At 38.0% G+C, this 16,054-nt stretch overlaps 1 protein-coding gene across 5 annotated transcripts; it reads right to left on the bottom strand.

Annotated features, from left to right (window-relative positions):
- Nucleotides 1-2,586: 2,586 nt before the first annotated feature.
- Nucleotides 2,587-15,648, bottom strand: LOC106050225 (uncharacterized). 5 transcript variants are annotated; one of them, XR_008778681.1, is made up of 5 exons: nucleotides 14,632-15,642; nucleotides 14,255-14,363; nucleotides 7,841-7,970; nucleotides 6,020-6,718; nucleotides 2,587-4,828 (listed from the first exon to the last, which is right to left on the bottom strand). XR_008778681.1 is itself a non-coding variant. In XM_056033896.1 (4 exons), exons 2-4 carry the CDS (start codon nucleotides 14,301-14,303, stop codon nucleotides 4,650-4,652), a joined length of 927 nt encoding a protein of 308 aa, XP_055889871.1. In that variant the 5' UTR covers nucleotides 14,304-14,363; nucleotides 14,632-15,648; the 3' UTR covers nucleotides 2,587-4,649. The 5 variants fall into 5 exon arrangements, 4 of the variants coding, with proteins under 4 accessions (XP_055889871.1, XP_055889872.1, XP_055889870.1 ...); XM_056033896.1 differs by lacking the exon at nucleotides 7,841-7,970 and having other exon boundaries at nucleotides 14,632-15,648; XM_056033897.1 differs by lacking the exon at nucleotides 7,841-7,970 and having other exon boundaries at nucleotides 15,473-15,642.
- Nucleotides 15,649-16,054: the final 406 nt, after the last annotated feature.

The raw sequence follows: 16,054 nt of genomic DNA, 5'->3' as shown, positions 1-16,054 counted from the left end.
TCAGTTTGACTGTGTAAAATTATAAAAGCGTAGCCTGCAATTCTTGTGTCACTATTTTAAAACGATTCAGAATTTCGTATTTGAATTAGAAGGCTAATAATTCTTTTACCTTATCTTATAAGATACAGACGTTACTTTGAAAAAAAGACGATAACGTCCAATACGTCATCATCAAATCATGACTTAAATTCTGCCAAGTCACTGGTTTTCCTGTTCGGTTCAGGCAACCCATTCTCTACTAGCACTAGAGAAGAAAAACATTTGTTCTAACATATTTAATCATTTGCACTTAACATCTTTGAGAATTTCTGAACATTTGATTAAATTTTGTATTTGAAGATTATGGTTAAGTGCTTTATGCATAATTGCTACTTTACTTTTCTATACGTATAAGATACTGACGACACTAAAAAAGCCAACAAAATGTAAAAAACTAAATATAGACTATTACAAAGGGAAAAAAAATATGTTCACATTAATACGAGATCCCAATCACTTAACATTTTTTTTCTAGGAACGATTTACTGGGCAATATTTGGTATTACCAAAACGTTACATTTAAATTGTAGTGTCCACTATAGAACAAAAAAATCTTCTTTCGCTCTTGATGTTATTATAATCATGTGGCTTTATCCAATATCAGAATTTATTAAGAAAGGGAATGTATAAGGTTCGAACTCTAGACATTTGAAGATCAGCCGAACCATCTAACCACACCAGTGATCAGTTATTTATATAAGATCTCTATCTGATCATTCTTTTATTTAAGTATATAAGACATTGGCTAACATGCATGAGTAGATCATCGTAATCATCTTCTTTTTGGAAGTGACGTCTGTATTTTATAAGATAAGATAACTCTAATCTAACTTTTGAGGCGCGGTGACTAAGTGGTAAAGCGCTTGGCTTTGGAACCGTGGGTCCTAGTTCCAATCCTGGTGAGGACTGAGATTTTTAATTTCGCTGATCTTTAGGGCACCCGACATTTAGCTGTGGAAAAGCAAAGGCGGTATGTTGTTGTGCTGGACACCCTTGTTAACCGTGGGCGACAGAAACACGACCCTTATCTGCCCCATAGATCGCAAAGTCTGAAAGGGAAACTTAATCAAACTTTTAATATTATAATATTGTTCTAGTTTGAATAATGCTATTTGTTGACAGCAGAGGAAATAGCAGAAATATTTGCCGAGAGGCTAAATAAATTTGACTTGCCTTGGCTAACTATGAAGGGGTCTCGAGGTTCGACACCCGACTCGAGTACCGACTCGCGCAGACTTGTGTTTACTGAGCGCCTAAAGGTAGCACCTCCCTGTTACCTCCCCCCCCCCCACACACACACACTGGTCCCCAAATGAGATTGGACCATAGCGCTCTGAGCAAATTATAAGCATAAAAGTAGCGATATATAAAAGCTATCATGTTTATTTATTAATTTATTTAGGATTTTTTAAAAAAGTATGTAGACAATAGAGAGTCTTTATAAATTGGTTTTCTTTGTTCTACAGTAAAAACAAACGACCATTATAACTATCATTTAATTCTCTGTAAGTAAAGGGTTAACCATCGAGGTGCCTCAGTCTGCAAAAACTGGTTCTTCACAAGAATCCTGCTGATAGACTGGCCTTTTCAATGTTTACACATTGTAGCTATTGTTGTAACATCACACTGATGGTGCGCATGAGTGCACCATTCAACACAAGTAAAAGACATATTGATTCAAGAGGAAGGATTGGTTTAGATCCGGCTGAAGTGATCTTTAGGTTATGGGAGTCAACTGTCTGGTGCTAAGAGCCGTCCTTCGAGTTACCAGAGAACTGAATTGAGGAACTGGGGTGACACTGGGAAGTGTGACGGTGGTCTGTACTAGTGTTTAGGTAAAAAAGGACTGGTGGAACTTAAGACTCCCTGTGATTTGATAGCTGAAATCCATGTCTAAAATTGTATTTTATAGCTTTAAACAAATACATCGTCTGTTATTACCTTCTTTCGTTGAGTTGTCTGCCTTAGATTTATGAAAACTAAAATGAAATGAAGTAGCCCCTTCAATCCTGATTATCTTTAAGGCAGATGATGTATAGATCCTATGTTTCTATGGCATATGGGTGTGCGAGGGTGTCATGTGATCAGTACAACGGCCAACCGCCCTATTCTTCCCAAACTAATATCAGGTAATCACCCATTAGAGCTGGGTGGACCCACGTGCGTCCTGGAAATCCCGAAATTAAAAATCCTAGTCTTCAAAGAGACTCAAACACGAGACCATTCTTTCGGAAGCCAAGCCGTTACCCTAGAGCCACAACGTAGACAAAGCCTTTATACATAATGTTTCCTGAGACTGAAAAAGATGTGTGTAACTCAGTTCATGGCTGTCAGGACATGTTACCTTACAAACCTAGATTTATCTACATTGAAAACAATAACACAGAAATACTTACACCTTTTTTTTCTTAAAGTAAACTATTTTCTATGCTACAACAAGAACTCAAAACCACAGTCACAATCATTCATAAATATTGTCTAAAAGAAACATACAAACAAGCTACACAAATTTATATTTTTATTTAAATTACTTAAATTACTAAAGAATGTTAAAAAGCTAATCCTAAAATCACAGGAAACAAAGTTTTACATTAGATGCACTGCCGACACATTTTCTCGGCTGAAGAAATTTTAGGGGATGTTACTCTAATTGGCATTGAGAAAGTAACGTGAGTATAAGTAGTATCCCTTTGGAATATGGCCGCCCCCAATAAAAAATAATGCATACAATGAATGTGTAAATGTTACATTTACCTGCTGGTTAAATTTTTTTTATTCAAAATTTCTATGAAATTAACAAAAATAATATAATTAAATCTAAAACATAAACTATAAGGTTATTTTCAGAACTTTTCTTTATGTCTATTATGCCTGTGATTACGTCTTCGATGCAGATGAATTATTATGTTTAAATTCTCAAACAGAAAAAAGACGTAATTTCATCATCATCTCTTCCTGTTCTCCGTCTGGGGCATACGTTACCAACCAGCTTCACCCAGGCGTCTCGGTTCTGGGCGAGTCTCTCCAACTGTCCCCACGTCTCGCCCATCTTCTTGGCATCTGCTTCCAAATCGCGACACAATGTATTAGTGAACCGTCCCCTCTTCCTCTTTCCTTTGGGGTTTCTGGTGAAGGGGTTGTCTTGGAATGTTGGATGCAGGATTGCAAAGGGTGTGACCTCTCCATCTCCAGCGTCTCTGAAGGATATCTACTTCAATGGGCTGCTGCTTTGTTCTTTACCAAAGTTTCTCATAATTTGCAACGACATAAATAACTCTGCATGATATGAAAATGCATTGCGTTGTGCTATAAATATTTATATAACATATTAAGCAATAAGCAATTAAAAAAACAACAACTTTAAACCACCGGAATTCTCTAAATAATACAATATAGGAACATTATAATCTTTAAAGTTTCATATAGAGAATTCGGCTACCATATATATCGAAACTAGTTGCATACAATACAATGTGCACATAGATCTACAACTGTTTCCCTATTACACTTTTTTGACCTATGGGCGGAGACATATGATGCAAAGGGGGTCAGATCCTGCATGTTAATTATTTTGTAGCCTCACAGGTGACACCTCTGAAATCGTACAGTTAAATGTTATAAAAAATGGATTGCATTGCATTGACAACTTATACACAATATCAATTTAAAAAGTCATACAGGATTTTGGTTTTCAAGATATGTTCGTAGTTACACAGTTCGGACGGACGGACAGACATTCCACACAAAAATAATATCGCCTTTTCCCCCTTTTAAAAACTGTTTCTGTTTAATGAAAGATGAGCTACACAATCGCTGAAGGGATAACAGTATATGTTTGTAAAATGTTTAACACGTTTCGGATGTTCCTTCAGAGTTGAAGAGAATTTACTTCCTAGTCTTCCTAGCGTAGGACGTAATCATCTTCTTTTTTGAAGTAACGTCTGTATTATATAAGATAAGATAAGATAGTCCAAACCTCCCGCAGGACGACGGGGGATGGGAGCGGTCAGGGTTTGAACCCGAAACCATTGATAAATCCGAACGACAGTCCAGCGCGCAAACCGCACGACCAGGCAGCCATCCAGTATATAGGTAGGCAGTATAGGAAGAACTACTAGTACTCCTGTGCTGTTGAGTCATTAAAACAATGAAAGACTGTAACACATCGCACAAAATCTTGTCATTTTAGTTAGAATGTGTACATAGTGTAAACATTATTTGACATATATTTGGACGTAAGAATTCCCGTCTTCAAACTTGCGATCTATTAAAGCAGATGATGCAAAGGTTAACTCTTTGTGTGGTGTGCGGTTAACGAGTATGTTATGTGGCCAGCACAACGACTTTTACTTTTCCCCAACTAATGTTAGGTACCCATAACAACTAGGTTGATTCAGAGGTGCCCTAAAGATCCTGAAATAAAAAATCCCAGTATTCACCGAGATTTGAAACTGGGACCTCCGTTTCTTAAGCCAAGCGCTTTACCCTTAAGCCACTGTACCGCCTATTTGTACGTACATTGCATTTAATCTCCTTTCTTGTAGGCTATAATCCACATTTATTTACAAAAATCACTAATGAGAATTGAAGACAAATTACAACTATGGACATTATTTTACGTGTGACACTTTAAAGCCTGTCTCCAAATTTCTTCCAAGATGGAGCCATATGTCCATTTTGTAATTTGAGCCTGATGGGTTTTGAAGATTCCTAAAGGTTATCATTGGTGCACCGAGACTCCCTGGACATGTGCAGACTTGATGTTCTAGACATTTACGGGGTCTATCTCCTGTGTGCAAGAATGAATCAAAATCAAATGTTACATTACGTTATTAAAAAAACAACAACAAAACAACAACTCATCATTCAAGCTTATAACTATTGCTGGAAACTTAAGTCTTACATTTTTAATGAAAGAAAAGCCTTTTTAATATCTAAATATCACTAACCATCTGTGTAACTATTAAATTTAACATATAATCCTAATCAACGAATAAATCCATATAGCGAAAGAACGGGGACGTACTAATTAATAGTAGGCCAAAAAAGGATGCAAACCAATGACGTTTAGTTCAGTGAGACACCATGCTATTCACTTATCATTGTCGCCTACATGCAGCTGCTACATTCTGCTACATCTGGCTCTCTATCAACTCTCAAATTCAATTGCAAGTTGCCAGGTAGTTTATTAAATGTGTGTGTTATAAATGTATGGCCCCCTTTCAGTCGTGAAGCGATGACGATAGATAATCTCGTATAGAAATGTGATGAATGCCTGGGCATTAGATATGGTCGAAACGATGTCCACACATCTGGTCCCTAATTCCTGTTTGTTAAATGTCGCGAAATACTGGCTAACAATAATTTAATTGTAGAGACCCATACTGAACAATATTGCGTTCCTGAAAAGAACTGGGCCGTCTGTACTCTGCTACCCCTTCTCGTTACTTAAGGTCCCTGAGGGCCTTTTACATACGCATAGACAATTTAACAATTTTATTTTACTAACCAAAATGCGGACGGGAGGTGGCTGAGCTGTAAAGCGCTTGGCTTCTGAACGGGAGTCCCGGGTGCGAGTCCTGGTGAAGACTGGGATTTCTAAATTCGGGAGTCCACTCAGCTCTAATGGTTACCTGACATTAGTTGGGGAAAAGTAAAGGCGGATGGTCATTGTGCTGGCGTCATGACACACTCGTTATCCGTATGCCACAGAAACAGATGACCTTTACATCATCTGCCTTATAGATCACAAGGTCTGAAAGGGGAACATGACTTTCCAAAAAGAACTAATGCTATAAAGGCAGTTCAAGTTACAACAATAATAATATGCCCATTGTCAACATAATTTAGATAAAAAAAAGTTATAATTATGAAAGTATAATAATAATAATAATAAATTATAATTATAATTATTACAAACTTTATCGCAATTAATCAAGCGTATTACTAAGTTCTTATTAAAATTAATATTTCTACTTACCAGCGTCCGCATTGTTGTCTTCTCTTTCTTGACACCATCCCTGACACATCATCTGCTGTTCTCCGTGGGGATAACTCACTAGGAATGTCTGATTGGACAATCTCGCTTTTATAATGTTTGGTATAGAGTTCTCCAGCCCCAGAAGCTTGTCCTGTATATCCTTCAGTTCCTCTATCAGACCAGGCTGTACACCCTTACAAATTAAAAGACACGTCTGATCATCTCCGTCAGGAAAAGGCCGAATGTCGCGTCCAGTTATTTCCGTGGCTGGAACATGATTGAAAAAATGGAAGAACTGCACAGTGGTGTGTAGTGCTTCGTCCGTGTCGTACACCAAATGTCTACTGGTAAGTATAGAAAGGGTGAATAAGTCTCTCCTATCACAATTCAGACCAGCTAGTTGCAGCAATTCCCATTGTCTGTGAAGCCCACATCTGCTTACGTCTATTAGGCTTCCAGTACCTACACGCTCCATGTCCCCAATGCGTCGATCCAGAGCGAAACTCTGAGGCCGATGCTGTGATATGCCCCGGACAATAATTTTGCACGTGAGGATACGTGCCATTATGAGAAATAAAAGAAAATTCTGATCTTGAAATTCTAGGGGCAAATTGTGGACACACATTTCCCTCATAGCTGTGTATTGGTGATTTTCAAGGCATAACTCATTATCTGGAAATCCTGACTCAATCAGTATATCTGAAAATTGAAATAGTTCAGTAAAATGTCATGTCGTAATTTATTATGAACTGATAGATTATGCTTAGCTTTTAAGCCATTTATCTAAATAATAGCAAATATTTTAATCCTGGACATTTTGCGCCCCGACTTGTAAATGTGGATCTGTAGGCCAATCACTCGAATTTTATATACTCTGAGTAGATATATACATTCGCTTGACCAGGAATTTTTTTTTTGTGGGGAGAGGGAATGAGGCGGGGTGAACATATCACATTTTTTAATTCATCAATCGATAGGAGATTAATATATCTCTTACGAAAAGTCATCAGATTCTTAATTAAAAGGATGACTTGTTTGGCTTGAAACCGAGGGGTACCGGGTTTGAATCGAGATGAAGAATTTCGGGATCTGAGTCCACCCAACTCAAATGGGTACCTGACATTAGTTGGGGAAAATTGAAGGCGGTTGGTCCTTATGCTGTCCACATGACAGCCGCGTTGAGCGTGGGTCACATAAGCAGATGAATATTCCCCAAACACAGTAATTGTTGTGAACTCCTAGCCTATGACTTTGACATGGATACATTACGTATGCAATACGTCAAGAAAACACCAGGGATGCATCAGAAATATGAAATGTTTAATAAAGCAATAGGAATAAATTATAACTGTAGATAACGCCAACAAAACTGAATTCCTAAATATACATTAACTATCAGAACTGCCTTATAATGGCTCCTACTCTGCTATCACAGAACTCCGGTCCGACTGTCAACAATAACAAAGCTCTAGGGCTGTCACTCTGTCCCAACTAATGGACCAATGAAATAATAGTAAAGTAAAAATAATAAATAAACATAGAATTCTTTCAGTCTTACAACCAAGGTGCTATGACTTACCGTTTACAATATTATATACAAAACATAATCACCACATTCCCCCCTTACCAAAATAAGCTATTAATATAACTTATTAATAGCGTAAAAGTTACTAGCTTAGATTTCAGTATCAGGTAAAGAAAGAGTGCACACACAAAAATACGCAGATACACTCTACCCTCAATGGCATTGAACTCAAAACCAAATTGGAAAAAGAAAAAAAAAGACAGAACCACACAAAATTTACAAGTTAACATCTCTACCTTCCTCAATGAACTCTCTTTGTTCACAAATTCAACTAATTTCTTTCACTAACTACACATCATCTGTTGAAACTACTCAAAACTGGTCATTAAGTACTCATGTACTCATGTCGATAGGATTGGTGGCAATCTAAGAGAAAAGGAATTAGCACATTCATTGCTTTACATTTAACATTAGAGTAGAATACATTTAGTCTATAGTTAGGTCGCCTCTAAGTACATTGAACAATTCAACAACTTCAACATCATTCTCGCTATGTTATTTACAGTTCTTTCTAAGGTCTCCAGCTATGAAGCTCAATAACGAAAGTCAATGTGTAATGGTCTCTCTATTTCTACAAGGTGGGGTCAATTGTTCTGAGGGTGTTATGGTGGTAAGCTGCCCCACCAAAAGACTTGTACTGTCAGACGTCACCTTGTTTCTTCACTGTTTCTGTATTCTCTGATGGTAACGTTGATGTTAACAGTGACAAGTGTAGATAGCATCTTTCTGTTGGTGGTGTAGGCACTAACCAGAAATACATAGTCGCATACGCTCAGGTTTCAAAACACGTTCTTCCCACACAAAAGGATTAGATGTAGCGGGGTAAATGTTGACAATGCTCTACAATCTGATCAAATGTAGTTGGGGGGGGGGGGAGAGAGAGGAACTGTTAACAATCTGCTCTGTTGCTGTTTTCAAACTTGATGCACATCGTCTTCATCAAGAGTGACTCAAAGTCAATACGAGAAAGTACTGCCAGTTGATAAGCAACAATGTCTCTATACACATCGAACTTGTGACTGGTACAGACAGATTCACATTGTCTCATACTAACGCACAGTTGTTTCCTTCTGGTCGCTAGATCAAAGGTCACTTAGTAAAATATTCTGCCTAACATTTCGATACGGGTATGTTCACTTTGTTTTGTTTTTTTCATTCACAGGAACTGAAAGTAGTCTCCACACACACACAGTCACCTACAGTATGATTGTAACTCTCTCTTTGACCTTGACCTTGAGGAAATTTAGTCCAACTATACTAGTAGCTCTACACATGTGTAGCTTCAAAATACATGCACATTCTAGGATCAGGTCAGCCTTCAATTTCGCCACCACTGTCAATCAAAAAATTCATTACACTACTAGAGCGTGCGCTGCCCTTGGAACATAGTTGTAAAACGTTTCTCTCTGTGGTCTCTGTTGACTGGTGGGCTGCCATAATATCTGTTGACTGGTGGGCTGCCATAATATCTGTTGGCTGGTGGGCTGCCATAATATCTGTTGACTGGTGGGCTGCCATAATATCTGTTGACTGGTGGGCTGCCATAATATCTGTTGGCTGGTGGGCTGCCATAATATCTGTTGACTGGTGGGCTGCCATAATATCTGTTGACTGGTGGGCTGCCATAATATCTGTTGACTGGTGGGCTGCCATAATATCTGTTGACTGGTGGGCTGCCATAATATCTGTTGGCTGGTGGGCTGCCATAATATCTGTTGACTGGTGGGTTGCCATAATATCTGTTGACTGGTGGGCTGCCATAATATCTGTTGGCTGGTGGGCTGCCATAATATCTGTTGACTGGTGGGCTGCCATAATATCTGTTGACTGGTGGGTTGCCATAATATCTGTTGACTGGTGGGTTGCCATAATATCTGTTGACTGGTGGGTTGCCATAATATCTGTTGACTGGTGGGCTGCCATAATATCTGTTGACTGGTGGGCTGCCATAATATCTGTTGACTGGTGGGCTGCCATAATATCTGTTGACTGGTGGGCTGCCATAATATCTGTTGACTGGTGGGCTGCCATAATATCTGTTGACTGGTGGGTTGCCATAATATCTGTTGACTGGTGGGTTGCCATAATATCTGTTGACTGGTGGGCTGCCATAATATCTGTTGCGTCTGTAACAAGGTCTACGTCCTTGATAGCCTTGGTATCTTTGAGGCTGGAATTCTCCTCGGTTCTCTGGGTACTGCCGCCTTCCTCCATTGCCATTTTCTCTGTACCATAGATACCATCCACTCGTCCTACAGCTACTTTGGCCAGCAGAATCTCTACTGCCCTGCACAATAGAACCACCTGGACCAGTTACGTTTGCTGTTTCCTTTCGTTTCTCTTCTTCGACGACGTCAAATTCCGTTTTTTCGCCTTCTGTAACACTTGTGGGGTATTTTCTTGGGTTGCTTTTAACTATGGCCGTCTTGTGCACAAATAAATCTTCCTTATTTTCGTTACTGCCAACATGATCATAACTTTCTTGTTCTGGTTTTAGTTTTTGTTGTCTGCCTTCAACTTGTTGTATCGTTTCTAAAGGAATTGTTTGACTACGGTGTTCTACGTCTTTAGGATCGTAGCCTTGTCTCATTTGTGGTTTCCCTTGAAATTCAGTTGTTGCTGATTGGTCGATGTCATCAGCTTCTTGTGTTGGCTCCCAGTTAAAAAATTGTTTCCATCTGTCGATCTGAGCCTCACTGGGTCACTCTATTTTTTGGTACATTCCCTATCACCACTTCGAATGGACCATTCTCAACAACTATAGCTTCAACCTTTTTATTGAAATACGGAGAGTTAATGTGTACTATAGCTGTTGGGTAGCTCTTTATTTGCCCTCCGAAACCTTGTACTTTGCATTGTCTCTTAGTGTACTGGTGAGGTCTCACAAGTTTAGCTAAGAGTACACATTTGGTGGCCCCAGTATCGCGTAGGGCGTGGGTATGATAGCCATTTACTATAGCTGGACATACGTACGGTGAAAGGCTATCCGCCAAGCCTCCAACATGGGCTACAACATCGTTCTTGTAGTATTCTGTTCTCCGGGCATCTCGACAATACTTCGCTATGTGCCCCATTCTCCCACAGTTGTAGCATCTCACTTCACTTCTCTGGGCCGGTGACTGATTTAGTCTATAATCATTTAGTTGTCTTTGTATATCTCTGTTTTGTGGTGGACTATGTTGTTGCGCTGTTTCTTCCTTTGTAAATCGTGCTGTTGTAGAGACTGATGCGGCGGCAAATTCGATTTCTTCACTATTTTCAACCTTTTGTAGTATTTCGCCCGGATGTGCCGCTACATAAGTTTGACACAGTTCCATAACGGTCTCCACACTTCTCGGTTTTCTTTCTTGTAGGAAAGCAAACAGATGCTTCCCAGCTGTTGATATGATTTTGTCCACGATGATAAACTGCTTCAGACTCTCGAAGGATTCTTCAATTCCAGACGCTTGAACCCATTTTTCGAACGTTATTTTCACATCAGAAACGAATTGCTTTATGTTGCCGTCTGATGGTGGTTTTAGCTCGTGAAACTTCTGTCGGTAGTCGTCCTCGCTGTATTGATAGAAGTCTAGTAATGTTTTCTTGAGGATGGCATAGTTTGCTACTTCATCATCGCTTAGGACTTGTAGTGCATCGAGGGCCTTTCCTCCAACCAGACTGAGAAGTTGTATGGCCCATTCGTGTTGCGGTTCTTTTTCAAGTTTCATCAGCATTTCAAATCTGTTGATAAACGCATCCATCTTATCTGTGCCTTCCACGAATGTATGTCTTTTTGTTTGGGGCGTATTTCTTTTCTTCTTGTCTCTATTTTCTTGCTCCTCAACATCCTTTGCTTTACTCTCTTTTTCAATTGCAGCGATTCTGGCTTTCGATTCCTCGTCGTCTCTTTTTATTTTGGCCGCTACTTGGTCTTCTTCTAGCTTCCATTTAAATCTCATCTCTTCTTCCTGCATTGCCATCTTTCGTTCTTCTATTTTCGCCTTTTCTTTCCTTTCCTCCTCCCTTTCTTTCCTCTCTTCCATTCTAGTATCTCTCTCCTCATTCTGTCTTATGATTTTAGTAACCCACTCATCTAGCTCTTCTCTCTGGTATCCAAGACTCTTTCCCGTTTCGTAAAGTTTTAGTAGGTCACCGTATACTTTTTCGGCCATTTTATGGACGTAGGTTTGTTCTTATACTTTAGGACAAGAGTTTTAGTCCCTGAGTTAATTAATTTTCCAGCTCTTTATTTCAAGTCATTAGAGCTTACTGCTAGCCAGAAGATTATAGATAATAAATCTCCTAGTTTATGTCAAAGATTTGACACGTTAGTGGTACTATAGGGATGAAATAGTTCACCTGTCAACTTGTTGACACACTTGCTGCTCCACCATTGTTGTGATTGTTGTGAACTCCTAGCCTATGACTTTGACATGGATACATTACGTATGCCATACTTCAAGAAAACACCAGGGATGCATCAGAAATATGAAATGTTTAATAAAGCAATAGGAATAAATTATAACTGTAGATAACGCCAACAAAACTGAACTCCTAAATATACATTAACTATCAGAACTGCCTTATAATGGCTCCTACTCTGCTATCACAAAACTCCGGTCCGACTGTCAACAATAACAAAGCTCTAGGGCTGTCACTCTGTCCCAACTAATGGACCAATGAAATAATAGTAAAGTAAAAATAATAAATAAACATAGAATTCTTTCAGTCTTACAACCAAGGTGCTATGACTTACCGTTTACAATATTATATACAAAACATAATCACCACAATTACTGATGAATATTCCCCAAACACAGTGTTACTGATGAATACTCCCCTAACACAGTGTTACTGATGAATGCTCCCCAAACACAGTGTTACTGATGAATGTTCCCAAACACAGTGTACTGATGAATGTTCCCAAACACAGTATTACAGTGGAATGTTCCCCAAGTATTGTGTTACTAACTAATGTTCCCAAACACAGTGTACTGATGAATGTTCCCCAAACACAGTATTACAGTGGAATGTTCCCCAAGTATTGTGTTACTAACTAATGTTCCTCAAACACAGTGTTACAGATGAATGTTCCCCAAACACAGTGTTACTTATGAATGCTCCCCAAACACAGTATTACAGAGGAATGTTACCCAAATATTGTGTTACTGAAAAATGCTCCCCGAACACAGTGTTATTGATGAATGTTCCCCAAACACTGTGTTACTGATGAATGTTCCCCAAACACAGTGTTATTGATGAATGTTCCCCAAACACTGTGTTATTGATGAATGTTCCCCAAACACAGTGTTACTGATGAATGTTCCCCAAACATAGTGTTATTGATGAATGCTCCCCAAACACAGTGTTATTGATGAATGTTCCCCAAACACAGTGTTACTGATGAATGTTCCCCAAACACTGTGTTACTGATGAATGCTCTCCAAACACAGTATTACAGAGCAATGTTCCCAAACACAGTACTACAGAGGAATGTTCCCAAACACAGTACTACAGAGGAATGTTCCCAAACACAGTATTACAGAGGAATGTTCCCAAACACAGTATTACAGAGGAATGTTCTCCAAATACAGTGTTTCTGATAAATGCTCGCCGAACACAGTGTTATTGATGAAAGTTTTCCAAATATTGTGTTACTGATGAATGCTCCTCCAAACACATTGTTGGTAAATGTTGAATGGTGTAGTGTTGAAGAATGCGAATGTCGTGGAATGCTGGGTTCGTGCTTCCTGGAGTAATCTCGACACGTGACAAAAATCTATGCCACAAATTGACTTAAGTCCGTTTCAGCAGACAAATATAAAGTTTATTTGATAATAATATAAATAATACTGCACTTCTTGTTAGTGCTACAAGTCAAGAAAATCCTATCGCGTAACAGCGGTATCAAAAATATCCAAATACGTTAAACTCTCTAGAGTATATTACAAATCATGTCCGCATCTCAGCGGGTAACACTGTGCAGAATAATCCAGAATAATACTATAAGTACATGTCTCAAAAAGAACTCTGGCATCAACTGCCTACAAGATACTTCTTAACTGTAAATACTGCTCGACTTTTCTAAGTCGCTATTGTCCGTCCCGGACCAAAATATACTACTTGACCGCCCGGTCTAAAGGATACCACCTTACTGACTTGACTGAATTCGAAGTCAACTTTATTCATTCTACTTTTCCTGTTTTCTACATCAGGAATTCCACGTGTCTTTTAACCTCTTAACATGACGTGAACTTTAGATCAGACAATGTCAACTGAGACTGTGACAGTGTTACAGAGGAATAATCCCCAAACACAGTGTTATTGATTAATGTTCCCCAACACAGTGTTATTGATGAATGTTCCCCAAACACAGTGTTATTGATGAATGTTCCCCCTAACACAGTGTTACTTATGAATGTTCCCCAAACACGGTGTTACTGATGAATGTTCCCCAAACACAGTGTTACTGATGAATGTTCCCCAAATACAGTGATATTGATGAATGTTCTCCAAACACAGTGTTACTGATAAATGTTTTAAAACGTTTGCAACTTTGTTGAAATAATCACTAAAACTATTGAATCTGTTTTGTGTGATTATATTATTGTACACATTACACATCTGTATGCCATATCTTTGTTTAAAATTTAAAATAATCCAAATTTTACCTGATTGAGAAATGGCGGACAAAGATACATCGTCTACATCAATATCCATTGTTTAGAGTTATGGAATACCATCGTCTGAAGCCTCAAAACAATCCATTTTAGTTATCACCTGAAATAAATTTGATTGAAAGTTCCATTACAAAAAATATAATTTTTTCAGGCCTGTTTATTTAATTTGTGCTAAGCAAACTATGTAGGCCTAATGTTCGTAAAGTGAGATTCGGAGAGATAGAGAGAGAGATAGAGAGAAACTGGAGAGATACGAGGGAATCCAAGAGTAAGAAATTTGTCTTTCAGAAACAGATTTGCTTAGCAAGACAGTACGATATAATCTTTCTGTAAAAAAAAAAATTAATCTTTAAGCGTTTTGCATTTACTAGAATTCACAGTCATCATGTTGCTGGGTGTACAGCTTTGACTATTCCTACATCTCCCCCATCCTCTTACAGATGTTGTCTTCCCATCGATTCTTTTGTCTGCCTTTCTTTTTTTTCCCTGGTATTGTTGTCTGTAGAAGGGTCTTTGCGAGCTCTGGTAGGGCCAAACAGTCTCAATTGCCTTTGCCTTGTGTCCTAGTCATGCCTAACGTTTACTCACAGAAGCCGAAATTCAACATTTGTATCCATATCAATGTTCTTAAGCCATCAGTGAAGTTTCATTTATTAGTTTACTGTAAAGTCAACTAATAATCAATCTTCAGAACTCTCCAAAGGTTTACCTTAATGTGGCATGACCATAAAACAAATCTAGTTTAAATTTTATGTATATATCCAATCCATGCATTTATTGACACTAAGCTGCTATTCATTGAGTAATTTCGACATGTTCTACTACAACTTCTCCCGTAAAGATCGTAGTCATAATAACAGGTTTACATGTTATTAACTCAGGTATTTACAGACTTTAGACTGGAAGGTCAGTGGAAAGTAGTCTCCCGTCTGTGGTAAAAATTCGTCTTTAAATCTCCCCATCATTTTTATATTGAAATAAAAATATATTTATAGAACAAGGGAGTTTATTCATCTGCAATTTTTAATATAATCAGCATTTAGATTTTTCTCAACAAGTAGATATAACAGTAACTTCACGTCAGCGGTGTACTTAATTTTATATAACAATTATATTTGGTGTCCTGTATTATAATACTTTACATTCGTCACACCAACATACTATTATGCAAGAAACGTTTATGTTTTAATAATTTTAATGTAATATTACAACTGATAATACTTCGGTACAGAGAATCCCACCACATCATATGTTTACTAAAAAAATTCTATAGTAGAAAATATATAATCTGTTTTAGGCACACAATTTCCACAAAACATTATCTGTTCTATAGAGGAGACATCCACGTAGATCTATCAGCCCAAACAATTGGCTCTACATCATATCCAAAGTAGTGTGATCCCTAGATGGCAACGCTCTTATATACACTTACGAGTTAAAACATTCTGGGAAATCTTAGAAAATCTATTTTTAGAGTTCGATTGAGGTCACATATTTCGTCATGGATAGACTTTATTAGTCATATTAAATGTTCTTTTCGGTAAAGAAATGAACTTGATCATGGATAGACTTTATTAGTCATATTAAATGTTCTTTTCGGTAAAGAAATGAACTTAATCATGGATAGACTTTATTAGTCATATTAAATGTTCTTTTCGGTAAAGAAATGAACTTGATCATGGATAGACTTTATTAGTCATATTAAATGTTCTTTTCGGTAAAGAAATGAACTTGATCATGGATAGACTTTATTAGTCATATTAAATGTTCTTTTCGGTAAAGAAATGAACT

Source organism: Biomphalaria glabrata, chromosome 6, assembly GCF_947242115.1.
Source record: "Biomphalaria glabrata chromosome 6, xgBioGlab47.1, whole genome shotgun sequence".
NCBI classification, from domain to species: domain Eukaryota; kingdom Metazoa; phylum Mollusca; class Gastropoda; family Planorbidae; genus Biomphalaria; species Biomphalaria glabrata.
Note: the sequence above shows the minus strand (reverse complement) of the source record. Positions and strands in the feature narration are given on the sequence as shown.

Excerpts from the sequence above, each read along its gene's own strand:
- LOC106050225 (XM_056033896.1), bottom strand. The coding sequence starts at position 14,303 with ATGGATATTGATGTAGACGATGTATCTTTGTCCGCCATTTCTCAATCA. Across the intron at positions 6,719-14,254 it reads GTCCGCCATTTCTCAATCAG|ATATACTGATTGAGTCAGGA; the intron begins GTAAAATTTGGA and ends TTCAATTTTCAG. Across the intron at positions 4,829-6,019 it reads AGACAACAATGCGGACGCTG|GAGATAGACCCCGTAAATGT; the intron begins GTAAGTAGAAAT and ends TCTTGCACACAG.